The sequence below is a fragment of the Silurus aristotelis genome (assembly GCF_946808225.1).
Source record: "Silurus aristotelis genome assembly, chromosome: 24".
In the NCBI taxonomy this organism is placed as follows: Eukaryota; Metazoa; Chordata; class Actinopteri; order Siluriformes; family Siluridae; genus Silurus; species Silurus aristotelis.
This window is the reverse complement of record NC_139597.1, coordinates 17,910,966-17,929,211: the sequence shown is the minus strand read 5'-3', so window position 1 is coordinate 17,929,211 and position 18,246 is coordinate 17,910,966. Positions and strand designations below refer to the sequence as shown.

Sequence of the window (18,246 nt, the reverse complement as noted above, 5' to 3'; positions counted from 1 at the left end):
GTCAGTTGTTTGGAGAAGACTGTACAGGAAATAGAGATGAAGGAAAGATGGTGATCTGATTCCTTTTTGGCAAAAATAGTGATCACTGGAGAACACTGTAATCAGGGATTAGTCATTGGAGAAAATGCTAATACGTGTTCCACCACAGGAAAAAACTTTGCTCAGTGATTGGTCAGTTGATGGGCGAGAAATAGTTGTTTTTTTGTGATTAGTCATTGGAAAATATGGCAGTCAGTGAATGGTCAGATATTTGGGAACAATGGAAACCAGGGATTAGTCATTGGGAAAGATGGTGTTCATTAATTGGACCTTGAAAAATATCATTTGTGATGATAATTGGTAAAGATGGTTTGGACTTTGAAAACAATAGTGATCAATGGTTAGTCATTGGAAAAGATAGTGATCTGTGATTAGACAGTCACTGGGGAACACTGGAAATCAGGGATTATTCATTGAGGCAGGATAGTGATCAGTAATGGGTCAGTTATTGGGGAACAGATGTTGGGGAACGCAGAGATTAGTGATAAGGGAAAGATGATAGGTGTGCAATTCCTTAGTTGAGAAGACGGTGATCTGTGGATGATCATTGGAAAAAAATTATTAGTCACTGAGGCAAACTGTAATCAGGGATTAGTCATTGGGAAAACTGCTAATCAGTATTTCACCACAGGAAAGTGGTCAGTGATTGGTCAGGTGTAGGTGAACACTGGAAATTAGAGATTAGTAAATGGAAAAGATGGTGGTCTGTGCTTGGTCAGTCAATGGGGAACCCTGAAAATAATGATAATTTATTGAGAAACAGTGATCAGTAATTGACTTTTGGAAACAATAGTTTTCAGTGGTTAGTCATCAGGGAAGGATTGGTCTATGGGAGCATTCAGTTGAGTGATCTCTTCATAAATCGGACGACGGAATTCAGGACGACCAGAAGTCTGATTTAAAATTGCTCAAGGGGTATATAAATAAACCAAAGCTCTTAAAGTCTCTTAATTCCTCTCAAGACATCCAAAGGATCTTATTAGGTGGCTTCAAGCAGCATGTCCATCCCAAGACGTCTCAAGATATATTCGATTATAATTAAAGGTTATTGTAGCGAGTCTGGTTGTTGACTGATGTTTCTTCTGATACAAACAATAACTGGAGGGTTCTGAAGGCACCAAACTACCTGATGGACTTGCTTTCAGAGGTGATACCCACTCCTCGTTCCCTTTACAAAGGTAAGCTCATAAACCACAGCCTTGTGTTTGAAAGGACTCGACAAAACACCCAACAGTGACCAGGAACTGCGAAAGGATAAATTTAGATCCAAGCCACTCATTGAAGAAGAAGCTCTCTCCTGGAGGAACTATTGGAGGAACTATTGGAGGAAAAGAGACAGGATATTCACACTATTGCTTTTACACCCTGACACATTGGACATATCTCGAAGGAAGCACTTAGACACTTTAAAGGAAGACTCTATTGTGCAGGACAATTATGGCACACACACATACACGCACATATATACACACACAGGAAGTCAGCTCGCTTTTTGATCCTTTCGACTGTTTTGATGGTTCGCTGTTTTTGAAGGGTAAGTGTCCTTGCTTTCAAAACCAAATGTGGAAAATTTCTGTACTTGGATGTTTTTGTCTCCCAAGGACAAAGTCCCCTTCATTCCAATTGTTTTGCTTTACAATCAGTTTGTCAAGAGGTATCAAATCATATGCTCACTAAAAATGGGGGCAACGTACGGCAGAAAAATATCCAAAAAGGCAAATCAGGAACTCAAACACCTCAGGTTCCTCTCTTTTTTTACATATTCTAGCAGATGCCAGATTAGGGGATTAAAACGATGCCAAAAGGAGGCCATCTTTTGCAAATGGGTGAAACATTTTACATGCTTAGGGATCCCTCTGATCAAGTAGGAAAGTCCCTGGACTGCTTTCGCACAGAGTCCCCTCTAAAGTCATGTACCTGCAGTGAACAATGATGGGGCCATGAGATTCCGAAGCTTCTCTGCTTTTCTCCACATCGGTCATGAGCTCCAGAAGAGGCCCCACGCTCTCCGGGGTTTTATGATCCGGCCATGAAGTGTACCAGTAATGCTGGACCTTACGACTTTGTCCTGCTTGCTGAAATGTGAAAAGAGTTTGAAAGAACATGGACTGTTATTTGGGCTTCCTGAGCAAGAGTTTAAAATCGATTTAATAGAGATACCAGAATAAAAATCAGTGCATTTAAATTATAATACAGAACTTATATTTCCATATTTCCATATTTCAATACTGTGTCTTATTCCTGATGCCTATATACCAGCAAATAAAAAAAAATAAGTAATAATCCAGGCCTAGGAATTGGTACCCAGTTTTAATGTATGTAGTGGAGGTAAAAAAGCAGCTGATGCAAAGCAGAGGGCATTAAAATAGGGCAAGGAATTGCACCCAGTCGTGGATAATCCCGATGGTCACTTTCCAGCTTTGGAAAGTTCAAGCTGTCATTGGTGTTCGCCATGGAAAACAACGCTTAATGTTTGGTCTTTTTATATGCAGTTTTGCCGGATCCAGATTTGTGTGTGGTATCAAAAGTTTCGAAACTCGCTCTGTTTACAAGAAAGTACTTTATTTATCTATGTTCACATACTAACACCTTCAAAATAGTCCCCTTTGTACCGCGATACAGCGATCCCAGCGTTTCTGCCACTTCTGGAATGTGTCCTGGAAGTCGTCTTTTTTTCGAAGCGTGTCAAACACCTTCTGCATTTCGTGCTGGATCTTTATCTTCAAGAAGGGGGCGAAGTCTGCAGGAGCCAAATCTGGTGAGTAGGTGAGATCATATTAAATGTTCTCTGACAATCATCATGCGCGAGTTGCTGAATAGTTTCGACATTTTCGGGGGTTGAGCTCATCAAAGGTCTTCCTGATCTTGCGTCGTCTTTCAGCAATGTTCTTCCACTGTTGAAGCGTGTACCACTCGAAACACTTAGAAAGACATTGGCGTATGTCAAACGTGAGTCACGTCAGATGTCTCTGTAGCAGATTTGCCCAGTTTTATGTGGAATTTCACGTTTGCTTGCTTGCCATTATGGAATCGCAAACGTGGTAATGCATGTGGTCAAAATAGCACCAGTTTGCACCAGTAGTCTGGAAACTTTTTGATACACAATCCAGACAACCAGAATAAACCTGGGAAAAATATCATTGTAGGTGATTTGAAATTAGCTTGTTTTTTTTTTTGTTTTTTTTATAAATTGTTGGAATTTTGATTGGAAGATCGTGAGTTCAAATCTCAGCACCACAAAACTGCCACTGCTGGGTCCTTAAGCAAGGCCCTTATAAAAACGAGCATTTATTTCCATTATATACTATGAGATTACAAACCAACACAGAATATATGGCTAATCACAACGACTGAGCGTTGAGAACGTAACAAAGATGAAGACCTCATTTCAACAACTCTTAATACGAACCACGAGAAGAGTTTCGTACTTTGAGTGTGAGCGTACGGACGGTGTAATGCTCACATTCCCTGACCCCGTTGACGAGGACCTCGACCTTGCCGTAAATGCCTCGTTTTTCCGGCCAGTACAAGACGCATTTCTGCAATGGGAAAGACAACATTTTAAGCGTGAACAACGTTCGTTATTTCGGATTTTCTAAGGAAAAAAAAAGATCGATCACATCGCATTACCTCGTTCTTCTCTTTCAGCTTGGTGATCATGACAATGACGGGCGACTCCTCCTGCCAGGCCATCTGCCAGAAGTCATTTACAGTGTTGATCATAGGACCTTGCGTTGCAATAAACGATTTCTCATGTCCAAGGTAACCCTTTGGGTATGAGGAAAAGAAAAACAATGACTAGCATTATTAGACAGGTGTTTATTTGTTATTTTTTTGCACGGCTCGAACATGTTGTTCATGTAACATGAACAAAACTGTATTGAGCCCTGATACTCAACGTACAGAAACACAACCATCCCCATGTTTATTCTTATAACAAGCCCAATCATTAGTTTTTACTAATTGAAATGATCCAGTAAGTGCTCAATTATATGGACCAGTCTGCTGTGAGCAATGCTGGACAATATGGCATCACAATGATTGGAAAAATCTGACTGATAGAAACCACTGTATGGAAGGCCAAACGTTCACACATGTTCCTAAAAAACTTTCCTAAATATCGACTACCATTTTGCCCAAAAAACAAAAGGCAAATTCTAATCGCAGATGTTCGTGGCTTACTCGGATAAAGTTGGCATTTATGTAGCTGCTGAGGGGATCGCAGCTATTCCTGTATTTCAGGAGGACTCGGGAGTGTTGATCTGCAAACAGAGACATAATATGAACCTTTATAAGTTTTATCATTTTTTTTCCATTATGTAAAAATGTCTCAACGCAAAAATTGGGATAACACAAATGTTAAAATTCTTTGAATGGAAATAATTACAAAAAAAAATATTTTATTTAAATCCTGAACTTTCATGATACTAATTCAGTGACCCATAAATTGCTCAGTGTAGCATGTGACTTAGAATGTGGGGGGTGCAATGGATGAAGGGGAAAGTAGCTTTGTGTTTTTGATCTTTGTACACTTTCTTTCCAAGAGTGCTTCCTGTTGTACAGTGTGGTCTAAAAATCTGAAAATCGTTGTTGCCATTACAGCGAAAAGTGGACAAACTAGTGTACTTAAGACCCAAACCTGTTCCAGCATGACAATGTTCCATCCACAAAGCCATATCTTCATTAGGATATGCTTTAATGGGTTGGACTGGAAAATCTTGAGTGGCCTCAATGATATCTAGAGCTATAAACCTTAATGTTATGAACTGCAATGCCTACTGCACCCCAATTACCTTCTATCAGTACCCCGAATTTACTAAAGGCCTTATGGCTGAATTTCCACAAAATCTAATAGAACATCTTTCCAGAAAAATAGAGTTTATTATAAGGGCAAATGGCGACTAAATGTGGAATCACCTTTAAAGCCTATAAAGCCAATAAAGAAGCAAATATACAAGAATATAAAGGAAGTTCTCTAGGGAGGAGTCTCTCAACAAATGACAGGAAATGACTCAGTGGTGCTCTCTCAAATGTAAGCAATCATCTACAGAAAAGTGTATCCACACACATACACCACATACACACTGATAGTGTTTAATAATAAAACCCGGTTGAACCCCATGGTCAGCTCCACTCCATTCCTACAGTAATGTTTCATTTCGAGAGTTCGAAATGTTGGTTCCCTCTTGACTGCACTTAATCAAGCATTCTGGAGAAGCGGAAGGAATCCTGCCTTGGATATATTGATAAGCGAACTCCTCCCATGCCTGCTCGGTGCAAAAATTTGTTCCCAAAACAGGAAACCATTAGCAGTTGAGCGCTCCAGCCGGGTTACATAAAGCAACGAGGATCGTTTCATGCACGAGAGCCTCTGAGAACAAGCTGTTCCTTCGTCTGATTGCTTTGTCTGAGAATATGATGGAGGGAAGAGCCATTTAACCCCTAAGACCTCCATGTCCCGAGCCAACAGAGAGAAGTCAGCGCTTCCTCTGTAAATCTGGCTTATGAGACGGGAAGCGATGGAGAGGCAGGAAGACCAACGTACAATCATAAGATCATTCGTATCGGTGACCTTTGCTAACTTTGAGCCATAATCCCCTAGATGTCATGTCAGGACAGGGACGAGGTGTAATGCATGTCCCAGAGCGTTTCCTTCCGCTGAAGGTGTTTCAATCAAATTTAGTATCAACATTTATATAACATCCTCGAGTTCTTAAAACCCAGCATGAGGCCCTCAAGTTACCGAGTTGCTGGTACCCCCTCGTACTTCCTGTGCATTGCTGGTACACCCTTGTATTTTCTATTAGTTGCTGGTACCCCCTGCTACTTCCTTTGAGCTGCTGGAACCCCCTCATGCTTCCTATGAGTTGCTGGTACCCCCTCATGCTTTCTATGAGTTGCTGGTACCCTCTCATGCTTCCTATGAGTTGCTGGTACCACGTCATGCTTTCTATGAGTTGCTGGAACCCCCTCATGCTTCCTATGAGTTGCTGGTACCCCCTCATGCTTCCTATGAGTTGCTGGTACCCCGTTATGGCAAAACAAAAACCCACAATTTCCTATTAAACGGCGTCTATCAAGAGATGGACAAAAATTATTGTACTGTCAGCCTAATATCTTGTTGCCCAACTTTGGTGATCACTGCAAACCACCGATTTCTGTAGCTCTCACTAAGAGTTCTGCATCTGTCTACAGTTAGTCTGATCCACTCTTCATGAGCAAAGCCAATTTAAATTTCTCAGGGTTCAGGCGTGCCTTTACCAGACTGCATGTATCAACTCTTTTGGTAGATGTTGGGAGTTCCATAGCTGTAAGTTTTGAGACATTATCCTTTTGGAAGTCCCATGAGCTGAAGCTGAGTATTATGTATTTGTATCTCTAATAAAGTATTATGGAAACCTCTTTACTCTGCCATGATAATGCAGTAGACGCAGCACCTACTGTGTATGAGTAGATACTATGTGGATGAGAGGAGGGGGGTTGGAATATTGGTGCACAGTACTTACTTGGCAAAATGGTCTTGTATCTGTTTTTGGTCCCAAAACTTGGAATGTCCAGGTCCTTTGGATCGACAAAGTTCATTGGAATTTCCTGAAAGAGGAAAAAAAAAATGTGTAAGATACATATGTAAGATACATGAAATGGGGAGACATGGATGAGATGGGGTGAGACAAGGGGAAGTAGAGTGAGATGGAGTGATACAGCATAAGAGAAGGGGTTAAAAGTTTGCTGGAGAGGGTAGCGCTACCTCCTTAAAAGGAACCGCTGCAGAGTGTGATATCTGTGCATGTCTAAGCAAGCGGTTTGTCGATGGACTTACAGCGAACTCGGCATGCAGGGCCTGCGTGTTGAGAGCGGCATCTCGGAGCTGCTGGCGTGTGAGGACTCGAGTGGCCGACTGCAGGTACTCCTGAGCCACTCGCTCGCGTGGAGTGTTTACGCCAGAGTTCAAAGGCTCCACCGAGCCAAGCGAACTCATATCCAGCACCAGGGAAACGTTAGAGCCGCGTCTGTACATGCATGCAAAAATAGAACAAAATAGAACACACACACACACACACACACACACACACACACACACACACACACACACACACACACACACACACAGCTGTTAGAAAGATGGAAGCTCTTAGAAATGCCAGTTTACGCTTGAAAAAAAACCCCAATCCTTCCCACAAAACGAGCTAGCAATTAGAGATTAGCAAGAAGCTTTTGTTAGAAAGAAAGAAAGAAAGAAAGAAAGAAAGAAAGAAAGAAAGAAAGAGAGAAAGAAAGAAAGAGAGAAAGAAAGAAAGAAAGAAAGAAAGAAAGAAAGAAAGAAAGAAAGAAAGAAAGAAAGAAAGAAAGGAAAAATGAAAAACAAAAAAAGAAAGAAAGAAAGAAAGAAAGAAAGAAAGAAAGAAAGAAAGAAAGAAAGAAAGAAAGAAAGAAAGAAAGAAAGAAAGAAAGAAAGGAAAAATGAAAAACAAAAAAGTAAGAAAGAAAGAAAGAAAGAAAGAAAGAAAGAAAGAAAGAAAGAAAGAAAGAAAGAAAGAAAGAAAGACATTTTGCCCTCAAAGTTCTAGTCTGAAATGATGGGATGCCAGTCTGAAATTATTCAACCTAGCATTCTATTATTTCAGACTAGCATACAAACATGTTGGTGTTTTTTTGAACATGTCATTCCACATTTAGTCCGCATTTGCTCTAATAATAACCATCACTCTTCTTGGAAGTTGTTTCAGTAGATTTTGTGTTGATTTCTTCTCAGTCAGCCGCAAGGGTGTTGGTAAAAGCAGGTACTAATGGAAGTGAGGTGAGAAGGCCTGGTGTGTACCTAGTGCTCAATTTATTGGGTTTCATATTCTTTAGGGTTTTTAACTTTATAGCAGGCCACTTAAGATCTTCCACATCATCCAACCCAAGGAATGCAGATCTTCATAGTGCTGGCTTTGTACACAGGGTACCATCATGCTGGAACAGGTTTTGGGTCTTCTATTTCAAGTAAAGGGAAAATGTTGTATACAAAATTTGCAGCCACTCACCTCTCTTGCAGACCGGCAGCAGACTTCATCCTGAAAGGCGACGGGCTGGAGGACAGGCAGGGTTTGAATTCAGCCACAGGGGGGCATGGGGGGTACTGAAACTCAGATGTGGAGGCACCTGGGTGTGTGTTGTGTGTATGAGGTGTGCTGTGGTGGATCTGGGTGGAGGTAGTGGTGGTGGTGGTGGAGGTGGATGGGGTTGTGCTGGTTGCAGTGGTGCATGCAGGTTTTGGGGCGGGGCAAGCCTGCACCATGCTGCTGGTGAGGGTCAGGGGCGGCTGGGTGGCGTGCACAGACACAGATTCACCCAGCCCCTTTAGCTGCCTGTCTGCAAACTCAACCTTCTCCTTGAGTCGGTAAAGCACCTGAGGGGAAAAAAAAAACAAAGAAACCAGAGCTTAGACAAGCGTCTGAATTCATGCTTGAATCTGATTGGTCAGGAAATTACTTACTTTACTCTGCAGACATTCTGCAACTCAAATCTAATTCTATATTTTGTTCGACTGTCAGTTTCTTCTACCTGTCTAACTGTATATATGTCTGTCTAACTCTATCTGTCTGTCTATATGTCTAAATGTCTGTGAGAGTGTCTGTTTGTCTGTCAGTCTAACTGCCTGTCATCTTTTAAGCATGAATTCATGCTTCAATCTGATTGGTCAGAAGGTTACTATATATATATATATATATATATATATATATATATATATATATATATATATATATATATATATATATATATATATATATATATATGTCTGTCTAACTCTGTCTGCCTGTATGTCCAAATGTTTCCCTGTCTGTCTGTCTGTCTGTCCGTCTGTCTGTCTGTCTGTCTGTGTAGCTGTCTGTCTAATTGCCTGTCTATTTGTAAGTCTAACATTCTGCCAGTCTGTCTGTTAGTCTGTCCGCCATACATTATATCTTTCTGTCTGTTTATCTGTTCATCTAGCTGTCTGTCTCTCTTTCTGTCCAACTGTCTGTCTTTCTGTCTGTCTACGTAACTATCTGTCAATCCAGTTTTCTGTCTGTCTAATTGTCTGTCTGTTTTTCTCTCTGTCAGTCTAACATTTTGTCAGTGTTAGTGTCTGTCTTTCTGTCTGTTTGTCTGTCAGTCTAGCTATCTCTCTCTCTTTCTGTCTGTCAGTCAGTCTTTCTTTCAATCTTCTAAAATCATGCTTTAATCTGATTAGTCAGCAAGTTGCAGTAGATTAACCGCACAGATTGGAAATCATGAAAGGTTCCCATGAATGTGTTTCCATAGTAGCAGCTCATACCCGGGGACATGCCACATGAACTAAACCTAATAATGCACAGATTTAAAATAAATAATAATAATAAAAAAATATTTACGAAGGAGTCTCCAGTGTCTTTTTTTGAAAGTGAAAGAGAAAGAAAGATAAGGAAAAAGTGAGGAAGTGACTGTTTATTGCAGACATGTTGAACGAAGCGAGGATAGGAACTAACTCGCCTCTCTTTGGATTTAATGCACTCCATGCTCCAGACATATATAAATTGTCTATCTATCTATCTATCTATCTATCTATCTATCTATCTATCTATCTGTCTATCTGTCTGTCTGTCTGTCTGTCTGTCTGTCTGTCTGTCTGTCTGTCTGTCTGTCTGTCTGTCTGTCTGTCTGTCTGTCTGTCTGCTTTCAGTCTAACTGTCTGACTAACTGCTTTTTGTCTACCTAAATTTCGATTTGTCTATCTCTTTGTCTAACTGTATATGTCTGTCTAATTCTATTTATCTTTATCTTTGTTTTATTTGTCTGTCAGTCTGTCTGCCAGCATTTTTGTCTGTCTGGCTGTCAGTCTTTTTGTCTGGCTGCCTGCTTTCAGTCTGTCTAACTGTCTGACTTGCTGCTATTTGTCTGTCAGTCTTTTAGTCTATCTGTCTTTCTAACTGTCTGTCAATCTAGCTGACTAGTCTGTATAAATCTGTTTGTAAGTATGTCTAACTGTTACCTGTATGTTAGTCTTTCTGTCTGTCAGTCTGTCTATTTTTTTTTTCTGCAAATCAGGATTGCTGTCTTTTTGTCAACCTGTCTTTCTGTCCTGTCTGTCTAACTGTCTGACTTTCTGTCTGTCTGTCTGTCTGTCTGTCTAACTATCAGTCTAGCTCACAGTCTGTCGAACAGACAGTTTGTTTGTCTGCCTCCCTATCATAATTTATAAACATGAACTTGTTTTTTTTTTTTTTTTAAACCAATCAATGTACAAATGACGTAACGGAACAAATGACGGTGTCTGTTTGGAGTTTGCGGTTTGAACAGCAGACGCAAAGAAGATATGATGAAAGCCATAAAAGCCACGCCAAACGAGGAAGCGCTGATGTTTCAGTGAGTTACTGTGTTCCTGTGTGTACGTGACAAATATAACATGAGTGACTTATTGATGGATAGTAGGACTTTCAGTTGCTGTTTATACTCTATAGCTTGGCAACTCTATTGCATATGGCATGAGTTGTTTATCCCTGTTATATGTAAAAATAAAATGAATGGAATTTTCTAAAAGCAGATATTAGTCTCAGCAACAAATCATGTCTATTTGGACGAATGGATGGAAGTGTTGAGCGACAATCCGTGGTCTAAAGTGGTACAATTGCCGCCATCTTGTGGTAACAAGAGCCCCACATACGGGTCATAATATTAATATTCTTACAGCCTCGGGCATCTTCGTGGAGAGCAAAACTTTCTTTCGGTTTCTCCCATCAGGGGTCGCCACAGCGGATCATCCGCATGTTTGATTTGGCACATGTTTTTACGCTGGATGCACTTCCTAACGCAACCTTCCCAATATATCCGGGCTTGGGACCGGCACTAAGAGTGGCTGGGGATAGTTCCCTGACCGGGGATCGAACCCGGGTCGCAGCGGTAAAAGCGCCGCATCCTAACCACTAGACCACCAGGGACCCCTGGCAACAGTTCTAATTCTCAAATCCTCAGAAAGTCTTTACCATGTACCATGTTGAACATCCAGTGGTCAGTATGAGAAAATTGTTACACACATACACACATTTGTATGGTCCTGTCAAGCAGACAAAAGCATGAACATGCTGTTAAGTGTCGTACAGCTGTTATCACTTAGGGTGTTCTTACTTTTGTTTACACTACATAAAAAATTCACGATTAGATTTTTTTACCATTACAGCAATTCGACCGCGTTTTTCCACGGTTCGGTTAAATTTCTGTATGTTTAGGGGGAAAGAAACGCGAAACATAAAATTGCTGGTCGTTTTTATGTATTTATTTTTATTTTTAATATTATTATTAGCAGTTAAAATTTTTCAAACTATCATAAACGAAATGCCCGCTTAGTTAAATAATATATATAGATATAGATCGAATAATAGTTCTAGATAAAATCGAATAAATCAAATCAATGCAATTTTGCGCTTTTTTAAAATAATTTTATCGATTAAATTGAGCTAAAAAAAAAACCTGTCCGTTTTGTTTTGCGCACGCATGAAAACGATAAAGAATCCGTAGCGCTAGCGTTAGCCGCTAACCAGGAAGTATCCATAGCTAGCGCTATCGATTCTTTAGAGTTTTCATTCGTGTGCAAAACAAATCGTATTTCCAGTACGTGAGCCGCCGCAGTGACACTGCTCTAAAGCCAGTTGTTTTTTTTATACACCTGGCATTGTTGTGTATGTTTTCGAGTTTAATAATAACAAAAAATGTGCTCAAAATGTAAAGCAGAGACTAAACAAACTTGCGGTCCGCCACTTAATACGTTCCTGATTGTAAACGTTACACACGTAAAACGGATTGCGGTGCATCCCGAAAAAAAAGTGATTTCAAAATTTCAGTACGGATACATGTAACGTTGCACCCCAAGTCTTTTTAATAGCAGTTGATGAGTTGAAAACCACTTCCGCATCAGCTCGAGTACGTGATCTTTAGAGCTTCTAGCTTTCATTGAGACACACTGATGAGGCAACCCATGACCTGGCGCAAGCCTCGGAAAGACGGGTTTTAAAAAATATTTCTAGATAAGAAATGCAAAATATGGACAAAAGTATCAGGACATCTGTCTTCTCCAGCCACAAACTTGAAGGCACACAATTTTTGACGCCTTTGGATACGCTAGCAGGAAATTTTACCTTTATTTCAACTAGGAGACCCAAACAAAGTGCACAAAGCCGGCTCCATGAAGACATGGGCTGGAGTTGAAGATCTTTCGTGGCCTGCTGGAAACCCTATCGAACAACTATGGGGGGAATCTTTCACACTGACCACACCTCATCATCTGACCTTACTAAGACCCTTGTGGCTCGAACAAGCACAAATCTTTGTAAAATCTAGTGGAACATCTTCCCAGAAGATGCGCTGGAGGTTGAAAGCACATGATCAGATGTTCATAAACTTTTGTCCATAGAATATTAGAAATTCCTCTCGTAATGAGGAACGTTTCATCACGTTTCCTTCATTTTTTTTTTCGTAACACATCATAGATAACATAACCGATGGCTTTCCATATTTGCGTTTATTTTCGGTTGGAAAGATTTCACGCAGAACATGTTGAAGAACGTAACGTTTCAAGATGAAGAACTTTGTCCCAAAATAGGACAATCTTCTCAGAGTTACATATGGTGTGTATTTCTGTATATGTGTGTATGTGTGTGTGTGTGTGTGTGTGTGTGTGTGTGTGTGTGTGTGTGTGTGTGTGTGTGTTTGTGGGTGTGTGTGTGAAATGTAGAAGAATATTTCTTCCAATAGCCATGAATCAGTTCTTACCTCAGTGAACAGCTCCCTGACCTGGAATCATCTCCAGTGTCAGAATGCAGAGTGAGATTGAAGGAGGAAAAAAAAAAGAAAAAGAAAACGAGTGCCGCGTTCAGCTCGTAGCTTACTTTTGATTGGCTTAGCGATCTCGGCCTAACGGGGGAGCAGGTGAGCGTTTGACTCTAATGTCATCATACAAGTTCATTAAGACAGACTGGAAGGAAAAAAGAGAGAGAAAGGCGGATAGAGAGATACAGAGAGAGAAAGAGAAACAGGGAGGAAGAGAGATGTCACATCGGACACGCCGAAATTAACGAGCTTTACTCACTTCATCACTTGAAAGCACGCAACCGCTAACTTCCTCTCTCACTCTTTTCTCTCCCTCTCTCTCTGTCTCTCTCTCTTTCACTCTCTCAAGTACAACCACACGTTTCCTTTTTCACTTTCTCACAGTCTCTCACCCTCGCACTCCTCCTCTATCTAAAGCTCCTCCTTATTCCCTCACCACCACCCCACTCTTTACTTCTCTCTTTATTTATTTTCTTTTTTTTGAACAGGTGATGCACATTCGAAAACGCGACCATGTTCGGATCTTCTGGAAAGTTCCTTCAGTGACAGACACATGTTATTTATGTGAAGAAGCAGGAAGTGGTGGAGGTGCGAGGGCGTGGGTGGACACTCATCGTCTTAGGCAACAGCTTACTTGAGGCCACACACACACACACACACACACACACACACACACACAAGCTTTAACATGGCCTTATTTAATGCAACCCTCAATCTTGTTAAGTGTGTATAATAAAAAAATACAAATAATAAAATAATTAAAAAAACAAAAACAAAACAGAAGCCTACCATTAAACAGGTGACGACGATGACAAAGATCGTGAGGAAGATGACCACCACGTAGAAGCCCTCGTTGCTCCACACTTTGTCCCTCTCATGCTGGCCTTGAAGCACGTTCTTCTACATGAGGAACATTTTTAGAAGAAAACACACATCAATCTTCCACGCCATCATTTGTATCTCCGAATGTGAGCACGAGCAAGCCTGAAACTAGTCCAGACACGGGTGGATCCCTCCGAGCCCGGACTCGCAAACTCACTCACACTCTCGCTCACACACACACATAAAAAAAATTCGTATTTGTGTTGTGTGTGTGTGTGTGTGTGTGTGTGTGTGTGTGTGTGTGTGTGTGTGTGTGTGTGTGTGTGTGTGTGCAGGTGATGCAGGAGAGACAAATTTCTTCTGACAAGGAAACACACTCCACCCCTTTGGGCCTGCCCACACACCACACACCCACCCACACAGCCACCCACACACACACACACACACACACACACACACACGCACACACACACACACACACACAGTTTAACCTGAATACACACTAAGCACTTCTGAACCCCAAAACAGAGCTACAATTGCATGTGTCCTTTCAGACACACATCCCCTCTCTGACACAAATATCTACACACACACCTTAACCAGCAAATAAAATACACACAGTAACCTGCACACACACACACACACACACACACACACACACACACACACACACACACACACACACAGACAGCCCAGTTTGTTTTAAACCCCATAACAGAGCTACAATAGCATGTGTGTGTTGGACACACACACACACACACACACACACACACACACAATCATCGGCCACACCATCAAGCGATAACCTCCGCACGTGATCGCTTGTTGTCAGAAATGGAAAAGCGTCATGTTTGCACCTTTAGCTGAATGTTTGCTAGCAGATGACTAGCGAACCACAAGCCATGACTTCTCTCTTAACATGAAAATAGAGAACGAGTTTGTGGACACCTCAAAATAAGCTTCTCAGCTGCTTTTTTGAACGTCCCATTCCGCATTCAGTCCTTTGTTTCGTGGAGATTACTCTCATTTTACCATAAGGGTGGCAGGTTTTAGGTCTTTTAGCACCAAATCTGGCACTGCAACTGATCTGACCACTTATGACTGTAGTTTTTTTTTAATTCTTTGCATTTCATATATAATAATGTACATTAAATAGTAGTATTGAAACTACTTGCCCTCATTCAGTGACATTTCTGTCATTCATGCAACTGAGCAGTTGAAGGTTTTGAAAGTTTGTTGGTGCTGGCATTTGAACTCACAACCTTCAGATCAGGAGCCAAATGTCTAAACCACTGAGTCAGCGCTTCCCTTTACATGGCACCAAGTAGTAGTAATAAAAGTAATAGCAAATTAGTACCGTATTTTCCGGACTATAAGTCGCTATTTTTTTCTCACGCTTTGAACCCCTTGGCTTCAACAACAAAGCGGCTAATTTAAGTAATTTTCCAGGGTTTTTCCCGGTTTCACAAACTTCAAGACAAAACACCGAACATTAGACCAATGAAATTGCCGAACCGGTTCAGGTTAACCTATTAAACTCTTTATATTAAATCAGATGCGCTCCCACTGAATCGGGCCGCACCACATCATAAATATGGATGATGTTCCTCTGAGGTTTGTCCTGCCGCTCACTCGGACTGTCTACAGGAAATGCGAATCATTCGTCACTCTGAAAACAACCAGGCATGAAAACACACTTCACCTGTGTTCTGAGCTGCACGGCATCGGGAGAAAAGCTTCACCGATGGTGAGTTTTAAACGCACGATGATGCCAAAAGAAAAACTAAAATAGTTGTGAAAGGAAGGAGGAAGACAGTGAACAATGACTTTCTTGGTAGGCTACTGTTTAGATACAAGCCGTGTAACAGACACTGTCTTTCGTTAAAGCCTGCGTAAAGTTCATTAGTTTCAGTGTAGACACCTGCGGCTTATAGACAGGTGCGGCTTATAGACAGGTGCGGCTTATAGACAGGTGCGGCTTATTTATGTTCAAAATAAAAATCTTTGTAAAATATCATCTTATATTCGCTTAATAGTCTGAAAATTACAGTAGTAGATTTTTGTTTTTAATAATATACTGTATTAATATAAAGTAATGAATTATTTTTGTAGTAATTTTTGTAGAATTTAGATTACTAGTAATAAAGGTAGTAGTAATAGTGATATTAATTGTAGTAAAGGTATCAATAGTATTGTTTATATTAATATAAATAGTAGAAATAGTAGTAATAATTGTAGTAACTGTACTAATATTGATATTAATAATACTAGTAGTAAAAGTTTTTTGTTCAAAAAAGTCATTTTGATAGAAGTACTACTATAAATAATTTTAATAGTAGTAGTAGTAGCATAAATAATAGTAAAAGTATTAACAACAGGAGTTTTAGTAAAACTGATATTAGTAGTAGTGGTAACAATGATTGTAGTTGTAGTAATAGTAGTAATAATAGTCTTAATATTAATATTTTTTTCAAGTCAAAACGCTTTTATTGTCATTTCTACTATACACATTGTTACACAGTACACAGTAAAAAACGATACAACGTTCCTCCAGAACCCTGGTGCTACACTAAACAACACAGAGCTACAACACATAACATAAAGCTACATAAAGTGCATCGAGTGCAACCGAGTGCAAACAGTGCAGACGAAAAACAGTACAGACAAACAGTACAGACAGACAGACAACAGTACAGACAGACAGGCAACACAAGATAACACAAGACAGTGTGGGACAATACACATAACACAAGATAGCACCGACCAGTAAACCCACTGTAAACTATAACTGAGAGTAAATATAAACAAACACAATGCAGTGCAAAAAACAGCAGTAGCAGCAGTCAAGAGGTGCAAAAAACAGCATGTAAACAGTGAAATACGGTCAAGTATAAATAATAAATAAATAAATGGTGATGGAATGGATTGAAATTAGTAATGAGTGTGTGATAAGTTTAGGTTGTACAGTTTGGTAACACACAGTTGAGTGAGTGTGTGTATGTGTGTGTGTGAGTTCCAGTTCAGTTCTGTGTATTGTGGAGCCTGATGGCTTGCGGGAAAAAGCTGTTACACAGTCTTATTGTGACGGCCCAAATGCTTCGGAACCGCTTTCCTGATGGCAGAAGGGTGAAGAGAGTGTGTGTGGGGTGTGGTTGGTCGTCCACAATGCTTTTGGCTTTGCAGATGCAGCGTGTGGTGTAAATGTCAATGATGGGGAGGAGAGAGACTCCGATGATCTTCTCAGCTGTCCTCACTATTCTCTGTAGGGTCTTGTGATCCGAGACGGTGCAGTTCCCAAACCAGGCAGTAATGCAGCTGCTCAGGATGCTCTCAATGGTCCCTTTGTAGAACATGGTCAGGATGAGGGGGAGGGAGATTAGCTTTCCTCAGCCTTCTCAGGAAGTAGAGACGCTGCTGGGCTTTCTTGGTGATGGAGCTGGTAAGTGACCAGGTGAGGTTAGCCGCCAGATGAACACCAAGGAACTTGGTGCTCTTGACGATCTCAAGTTAGGATCAATCAATGTTCAGTGGAGAATGTTCACTCTGTGTTTTCCTGAAGTCAGACAGGTTGTTGGCTCCACACCAGGCTGTTAACCGTTGCACCTCCTTTCTGTATACTGACTTGTCGTTCTTGCTGATGAGACCCACCACGGTCATGTCATCGGCGAACTTGATAATGTGATTCAAGCTGTGCATTGCTACACAGTCATGAGTCAGCAAAGTGAACAGCAATGGACTGAGCACACAGCCCTGAGGTGCCCCAGTGCTCAGTGTGATGGTGCTGGAGATGTTGTTTCCAATCCAGACTGACTGAGGTCTCCCAGTCAGGAAGTCCAGGATCCAGTCACAAAGGGAGGTGTTCAGGCCCAGTAGGTTCAGCTTCTCAATCAGGTGCTGAGAAATGATCATGTTGAATGCTGAGCTGAAGTCTATGAACAGCATCCGTACATAAGAGTCCTTGTTGTCCAGGTGGGTGAAGGTCAAATGGAGGGTTGTGGAGATGGCATTGTCTGTGGAGCGATTTGGACGATACGCAAACTGCATGGGGCCCAGTGAGAGTGGAAGCTTGATGTGCCTCATGACGAGCCTCTCAAAGCACTTCATTAGGATGGGTGTGAGCACGACGGGACAATATTCATTGAGGCAGGAGACAGTAGACTTCCTTGGCACAGGGATGATGGTGGTCGTCTTGAGGCACGTAGGAACAACGTTGATGCTCAGAGAGATGTTGAAGATGTCAGTAAAGACCGCTAGATGTTTTGCACATTCCCTGAGCACTATGCCAGGAATGTTGTGTGGTCCAGCAGACTTCCGTGGGTTAACTCTGCATAGAGATTTCCTCACTTCAACTGTGGTTAGAAAGAGCACCTGGTCACTGGGATGAGGGGTGGTCTTCCTCGCCTTCACGTTGTTCTGTACCTCAAACCTCAGATTTTTTAATTTAGAATAGTATTTTTTTGCCCCACCCCAGACTGCCATTAGGTCTAATCTAACCACCCCACTGTACAAGATCTGACTATGCCCCGCCTTAGTCTAACAGGGTTCAACATTACTTTTCAT

At 41.1% G+C, this 18,246-nt stretch overlaps 2 protein-coding genes across 2 annotated transcripts in view; one reads left to right on the top strand and one right to left on the bottom strand.

Annotated features, from left to right (window-relative positions):
• The window catches only part of ptprr (protein tyrosine phosphatase receptor type R), a 44,987-nt gene that overhangs the window by 4,550 nt on the left and 22,191 nt on the right, over nucleotides 1–18,246 (bottom strand). Inside the window, exons 5-12 of the mRNA XM_083528443.1 lie at nucleotides 13,654–13,764; nucleotides 8,067–8,431; nucleotides 6,860–7,049; nucleotides 6,546–6,630; nucleotides 4,222–4,301; nucleotides 3,670–3,807; nucleotides 3,468–3,578; nucleotides 1,957–2,114 (exon numbers count right to left, since the gene is read on the bottom strand). Coding sequence (XP_083384569.1) covers nucleotides 1,957–2,114; nucleotides 3,468–3,578; nucleotides 3,670–3,807; nucleotides 4,222–4,301; nucleotides 6,546–6,630; nucleotides 6,860–7,049; nucleotides 8,067–8,431; nucleotides 13,654–13,764 — 1,238 coding nt within the window. The remainder of the gene's footprint in view (nucleotides 1–1,956; nucleotides 2,115–3,467; nucleotides 3,579–3,669; nucleotides 3,808–4,221; nucleotides 4,302–6,545; nucleotides 6,631–6,859; nucleotides 7,050–8,066; nucleotides 8,432–13,653; nucleotides 13,765–18,246) is intronic.
• The window catches only part of LOC310719184 (tetraspanin-8-like), a 54,923-nt gene continuing 47,591 nt past the window's right edge, over nucleotides 10,915–18,246 (top strand). The window contains exon 1 of the mRNA XM_083528647.1: nucleotides 10,915–10,941. The gene's annotated coding sequence lies outside the window, so the exon portion shown is untranslated. The remainder of the gene's footprint in view (nucleotides 10,942–18,246) is intronic.